This window comes from Leopardus geoffroyi, chromosome A1 (assembly GCF_018350155.1).
Source record: "Leopardus geoffroyi isolate Oge1 chromosome A1, O.geoffroyi_Oge1_pat1.0, whole genome shotgun sequence".
Classification (NCBI taxonomy): domain Eukaryota; kingdom Metazoa; phylum Chordata; class Mammalia; order Carnivora; family Felidae; genus Leopardus; species Leopardus geoffroyi.
In genome coordinates, this window is record NC_059326.1 from 123,295,560 (window position 1) to 123,302,536 (window position 6,977).

Consider the following 6,977-nt stretch of genomic DNA (forward strand, 5'->3'; position numbering starts at 1 on the left):
AAGATGAACACAGGGCATTCAGACAACAGGAGGAAACTCGGTTATGACAACATATCTTCCATGTTACAAAGCTGCAAAGGCTGTGGATTACTTTAAGAACCAGGTAGGACTCACTGCAAATGGCGTCTAGAGACCTCATTCATCATCAATGTCCTTCCTTACTCAGCTCTTTCCATGTTTTGCATGCTGGCCAAAGGTACTAATTCTTGTGGAACATACTCTGCTTTTTCTGTTGTGCTCTCCCCTACCGTGATGTGTTTCTTCATGCCATTGCCCCTTTAGATTGCCTGCCACAGGCTTCCCTGTCCAGTGATCTGTTCCCACCCCCAAGTCCTCTAGGCAGCTCGGTGCTTCCTTACCCAATGCCTCCTGCTGAGGTTTGACTTTGATTTACCCTGAATATTGGGCCTCCAGGGGCTGCTCCTCCCAGCACACAATGCCTCAGTGACCTCTCTCTCTTGCATAGCTATTCCACCCCCTCCTGAGGCCCTGATACCTGCTTCTTAAAAGAGGCAAGAACCACAGAGAACATGCCACGTCTCTCTTCCTTTCTCTTCTTTCCAAGGTGGGTCGAAGAAGGGGACGTGTGTGTGTGGTAGGGGGAGTGGGCATCTGGCATCCTGCTTTACTGCAGCTGGATCTTCCATTGTTGCAGCTCCATTCCCAAAGGAATCCAGGGAAGATGTCAGGAAGAGATGGGGTGTGCTTAGCAAAAAGCGCAGGAGCTCCGATTGTCTCAGGAGCAGGCAGGGTAGGAAGCCCCGGACATTATGCCAAGCACCTCCAACCATCTTGGGAAGTAGAGTACCCTAGGGACATTACCATGTCTCACCTATCACACCACAGCATATCGCAAATGGTTTATGTCAGTTGCCTATTCACATATGCTACAAAGCAGAGAAAAAGGCCTGATGGCATAGGGAGGATCAGGTCACCTCCGTAGGATTAGGAAGATAGGGGAGTTCAATGTGGTCCTTGCGCAGGCCTGGAAACTGCATACCATTCTCTAGCGTCAGACGGGATCCTCCCACAGGAGGATTTGCTCACTGATTTCTCCCTTTCTGGATGTCTAAATGAAAATAACTTTGGGGCCCCCGTGAGATAGTGTGGAATGGTATTTCTCCCTGTGCACTCTCTCAGAGTGCTCCAGGAGAGCTGAGCATTCCACACCAGAAGATTCTAGCACAGCCAAGTAAGTCTGGAATATTACAATCTTTGCCTTACTCCAAAGAGACAGTCTCAGCTTCATGAGCAAGTAGGGGCCTGCTTCCTCTGTTGAGAAGCTCTTATTTTCTGGAAGCTTCTAGTGGCCTCATTTTCTTTGTATCCCCTCAAAGAACAAATTTGGGTTAATCTTCAGGTAAGGGGTTGCCTTTTAAAGACACTTAAAATACCTCCATACTAAAATAATATAATTATGCCCAAAGAGTAACCTCTGATTGACTTCTGTCTTCTACGTAGTCACAGGTCTGTCACTGAGTTCTAGACTTTTATTTATGACCAGCCAATTTTATTCCTGAGCATTTGTTCTTGGGGAAGAGTGAAATAATAGGCTTTCCAAGTGTGGTATACAGAGGTTACAGTGGGCAGGCTGGAGATGGATATTCACCCTAAAGATGGTCTTAATATCTTGAATACCTCTGCTTTAGTGATTGTACTAGAGGGGAACATCCCAAGGCAATATCTCAGAGCAACACTCTAAGGACATAAGCACCAGGAGGAAAAATGACCAAATGTCATCCAGTATTCTGCTCGCTTTTGTTCTTCATCCTGATACATGGGGCATTACCTTCTGGTGAGTAATTTGGCTGGTTCTGGCATTTATGTAAAGTTGATTTGTGAGCTTTGACACTGTAATCTGAAAGAATGCTTTAGAATTATTTTGTGTTTATTTGTGTAAGAGTATCATTTTACTATATCTGTATCTATAGAGAGAGACTATGCAGTTGGTCCACAAATAAAAGACTCCGAGCCAATGTGCAAGGGCCTTTGTTTCCCCATCTATTAGTGCAGATTATGAAACCTAATTTATGGGGACCAGGGGGCTTGGGCAATTCAAGGTAGAATGTGAAAGTGATTGGCAATATGCCCACATCTCAACACATCTCAAAAATGCAAAACTTTTGAAAATGCTTTGCCATGAATTTCAGTAGGTCATTACCTTTTTTGTCCTCCTTTATAAAAGAGTCCTGTGGGGAGTTTTAAAGAGACCTAGCCTTAAGGACTGAAGAATTTGATTTTTTACTCATCTACCATGAAATCCTGGGCAGTAGCAATTGTCTTTCCTCTCTCTGTAAAATATGGGGATTAGGCTAAAGGCCTCTTTAAAGTTCTAACATTTCTTAATGTCTTTTCTTTTTGGCTGCCTGTTCTGAATCCTCTCAAGCCCAGGATAACTACAGGTTAATCAAAAATTTACTTGTTATACTAGACTGGCAACATATATGAGACCAGTGATTGCTTGCCACTTATCCATCAGGAGTAGAAGAGTTATTCCACACTTTTTGAGGGAAAAAAATGAATGCATGTGTAAATAAAACAGTTTTGGAGTGCCTGGGTGGCTCAGTCAGTTGAGTGTCCCACCCTTGATTTTGGCTCATGATCTCACAATCTATAAGTTCAAGAGCTGTGTCAGGCTCTGTGCTGACAGTGTGGAGCCTGCTTGGGATTCTCTCTCTCTCTCTCTCTCTCTCTCAAAATAAATAAATCTAAAAAAATTATAAATAAATAAATAAATAAATTTTTAAAAAAGGTTTTCTGTTATTGCAAGCTTTCTTGGTAATAAATTAGAATTCTTTAATTCTGCCAACAGATTAAGCTATGGTTTACCAGGCATTACACTCTGCAACTATTTTCATTTATGTCTTGGTTTTAGAACCTCGACACTGGTGGCCACCACATGGAGCTGTTAAGGTAATCTTTCACTATATTTCTCAGGATTGAGATTCTAATTTGAGTTTTCTTTGGGTTTGCTGTTTTAGAATCTTACTTCAGGAAGGTCATCTGTGATGTTCTCCAAAGTCCACTCACATGAACATGGCAGGTACACTGTAGATACATGAGCCCCAAGTAGACTGATCCAAACTGGGAACCAAGATGAGATTTGGTCATTTGGACACCAGATAGCCCTCCATAGTGCCTAGAAAATGAGTACCAACAATTGCCAGGGGATAGAGGAAGTGGAGGGATTAGTTGGGTGACAGACATACAAGAGGCAGATGATGGTGGCCTGGCCATGGTGGTGGTGTTGGATAAGGATGAAGGAAAAGAGTTTCTAAGCTCAAATATGATCCCTCTTTCTCTACTCAGCCGAAACTCTCTCCCACCTTGTATCAGAGGCACATTACCAATCTTTCTATGACACTCATAGAGCCCCTGAGACCATCTCCTCAAGTTCCAGCAAACCAGAGTCACATCTTCAAGCTGCCACTGATACCAGCATTGTGACTGGATGTGGGTTTTCATCCCTGATGAGACATGTCCCTTCTTTTGTTTTTAGTTTTCCCTAAAAAATCAGGGCATTATGCTAAATGCTTTCACATTTCACAACTTCAAGAAGAGAGTTGACTTGGGGATTTTGAGAGTGGATGAAATATGATAAGTATTTTAAATTGAAGCCTATGAATGTCAGTGAAGCATTTCTTTCCAATTATGAGCTTTCAGGGTTTTTTGCCCACTTGGCCCAGAAATCTCTAAGACTTTTCCCATGTCTAATACTCTGGGAATGAAGGAGATTGAGAGAGAAGCTAAATTTCACAAATACATCCACTCTTCTTTTTCCCACCATAGTGTAGCAGGCCTCTGTACCCCGTTACCATCAGGAGGTCCTCACAATGAAGGTGTTGTGGTTGTCAGACAGGATAAATTTAGGTTTGGCCTCCACTGCTTTGTGAAGGGACAGCTGTAAGAGCTTTGTGTGACTGTGATAGGATGCTAACTATGTTTAGATTTTCCTAATCAAGTCCAGATGTGACCTACCTGTTTGTGTGATTCTAATGTCATTCTTTTCAAATCAATTTCAGGTGAAATGTCCATATAAGAAAGTAAACTTGAGTTGGTTCACTGGAACAGTGAACCCCTGCCCTGGTTTATATCAACCCATCTGTGGCACTAATTTTGTCACCTATGAAAACCCCTGCATCTTGTGTGTCGAGAGCATGTGAGTACTATTTGGGGGGAAAGAAGAGAAGGAAGACAAACTTAGTCCACCACAGTTACCATGTACCTCTTCTGCCAAGTGTATCAGCCTTGAAGCCAGGAATTTGCTCCAGTTTGCAGAGATAATAATCAGTTCCCAGTCATAAGAGCATGTGGTAATATAAAGCCCACTGGGGTAGAAAGCAGACTCAGTGTACTCTGTGGTGTTTCAGGGCCTTCTGTCTGAGCCCTCACATTCCCATATGCCAAGTGATGGATCAAATCCCCTATGCTACATGAAGCTTTGGTTATTCCTTTGAGTCCTGAAATTCTTTGGTTTGAAATTGTGGTTTGCCTTCTCTAAGATACCTTCAATCTTTTATGTGTCTGAAACTCTGAGCTATGATGAGGTGACTGCAAGGTTTGGGTCCTTTTGCTAAGAGCCCCTGTTTAGGTTTTTGGATTTATGGGACATGATTATCAGTAATTAGACACTGAGATCTCACAAAACCACACCTTCAGGTTTGACCTCTGTTTAAGCCAGTGCAGTTCACAGGGACTAAAATGATCCTCATGGCATCATCACAATGCCAACAATCATTTTGTAATTTTATACAAGGATCAGTGTCAGGAATGTGTAAATTCCACATCATCCTGACTAATGAGGAATTGGGCCAAAGTGTGAGGGTGTTAACAGAAAAAGATGAGGACTGATATGCCTTATACATCACAAGCTCAGGCCTGACTAACTTATTTTCTTTCTTTCTTTCTTTCTTTCTTTCTTTCTTTCTTTCTTTCATTTGAGAGAGAGAGAGCAAGCAGGGGAGAGGGGCAGAGGGAGAGAGAGACAGAGAGAGAGACAGAGAGAGAGAGAGAGAGAGACAGAGAGAGAGAGAGAGAGAGAGAATATTAAGTAGGTTCATGCTCAGCACAGAGCCCGAAGCAGGACTTGATCCCACGATCCTGAGATCATGACCTGAACCAAAATCAGTAGTTGGATTCTCAACCAACTGAGCCTCCCAGGAGCCCCAAATAACTTATTTTCAAAGAGTTTGCAGCATAGCCCATAACATCTTCCATGGCATCTTAGAATCACGGAAGGATAACTGGATAGGAAAATCCAATAACCTAGTTTTTGTATGTAGTCAATTCCCTTTATGCTCTGGCTCTTAGTTTCCTTAAACATAAAATAAGGATGGTAGATAAAATAATTTTAAAAAGTTTTTGTAGGTCTGACATTTTATTAATGCAATGTTGATTCTGATTCTTGCCTTTAGGAAATCTCATGGGAAGATTAGGTTTCAAAATGATGGAAAATGCTAGCTGAGTGAACTTGGATGTCAAAGAAGATATCTTTTTTTCTCTATCATGACAACCCTTCCTTGCATTTGATAGTGACAGAGACCTGCCCCTGCTGTGCTTGTATCAGATAACTAAAGGTTCCTTCCTTAGACTTCTTTCCTCATTGATGCACTGCCTTCCATATTCTAATAAATAAACTTTTCTGGAAGTCTGATTTAACTTGGTCCTCAGATCTGTGTCTCAATTCTCAGAAATAGAACAAAATGAACATTTGAGCCAAAGGTCAAAACCAAACAGTGGGATTCATCAGCTTCTTGATACTGTGAACGGCGAAGGAATCTATATAAAGGCTCCAAGTTGTCTTCCAAGGAACACAACAGAAATTTCTTCCATATTCCTATAGCATTTCTTAAAAAAACAACTACTAGGAACTCTGGAGCATCATGCTCTTCCTGGCCATTCCTCTTGCCCACTTGCTGCAAACTCCTTGTTAAACAACTTCACTTTTAGACTCAGTTTTGAAACAGAGACATTTACACACATCTGGCTTGACTCTGCAAGACCCAACACTTCCACTGGCCCCACTTTTCTCCATAGAAGGAGGCCTACATCAGTGGCATCCATGAATGTTCCAGTGGTTTTTTAAAATTCTCTTGACACATTTTAACCTCTGAAACCTATTGGGACATGTTCTTCTCTGGGCTATATTTCTTCTGTGTATATATTCATTCCTAATATGGAGAGAAGATTAACGTACGCTAATATGCTCTCTTCCCCTCAGCCAGCTTGCTCCCTGCTGACTTGGGAAGAGCATCTCTTCTGCCTCTGAATATCCTTGTAAGACTGTGGTCAGTGTTTATCTGTTCTGTTAGCTCTTTGACCTTAACTACTATGCTAATTACAAGGTAGACACAGGGCTCCAGTAAAAAGGAAAAAATCAGCTTTGGTCTAGAATATGAAAAGCAAATTGCTCTGGGGGAAATGAAATAGACTCTACCTTTATGTATGTCCATTTCCACCGCTCTAAGTCCTAGGTCATGCAGGAGCACTGAGAACTCTGAGGAGGATTGTATTCTAATGCTATTGCCTTGACTTCATGTTCACAAATCTTTTCTTCTGTAATGATTGGCCATGAGCACCATGCAGTAGATTTTTCATCTCAAACATTTTAATTTTCATCTCTACAAGTTTGATTTACCTTTCATGTTTCTAACATTTTGACATCTGGAATATAATTATAATAACTATTTTTATGAATGCTAATTCTAATATCTGTGTCAATTCTGGGATGGTTGATTTTCTTTTCATTATGGATGATATCTTAGGATATGCACATTTATGAATGAATTTATGAATGCATAATTTTATGAATTTTATCTTGTTTGACTCCAAATATTTTGATATTTATAGAAATAATCTTGAGTTTTGTTCTGAGACACAGATCAATTACTTGGAAACAGTCTGATCCCCTGGAATATTATTTTTAAGAGTTGTTAGGTGGGACCAGTACAGTATTCACTAAGTGGCTAATTGTTGGT

General features: G+C 41.2%; 1 protein-coding gene across 1 annotated transcript; it reads left to right on the forward strand.

Annotated features, from left to right (window-relative positions):
- The first annotated feature begins 494 nt into the window (after window positions 1-494).
- On the forward strand, window positions 495-5,646 carry SPINK14 (serine peptidase inhibitor Kazal type 14 (putative)). The gene is made up of 5 exons (XM_045485380.1): window positions 495-565; window positions 1,650-1,795; window positions 2,876-2,913; window positions 4,023-4,159; window positions 5,415-5,646. The coding sequence occupies exons 2-5, from the start codon at window positions 1,726-1,728 to the stop codon at window positions 5,458-5,460; spliced, it is 291 nt and encodes a 96-aa protein (XP_045341336.1). The 5' UTR covers window positions 495-565; window positions 1,650-1,725; the 3' UTR covers window positions 5,461-5,646.
- The last annotated feature ends 1,331 nt before the right edge of the window (window positions 5,647-6,977 follow it).

Coding starts and splice junctions, on each gene's coding strand:
- SPINK14 (XM_045485380.1), top strand. CDS start 1,726: ATGACCAAATGTCATCCAGTATTCTGCTCGCTTTTGTTCTTCATCCTG. Junction 1,796..2,875: donor ACATGGGGCATTACCTTCTG/GTGAGTAATTTG, acceptor TCTTGGTTTTAG/AACCTCGACACTGGTGGCCA. Junction 4,160..5,414: donor ATCTTGTGTGTCGAGAGCAT/GTGAGTACTATT, acceptor TCTTGCCTTTAG/GAAATCTCATGGGAAGATTA.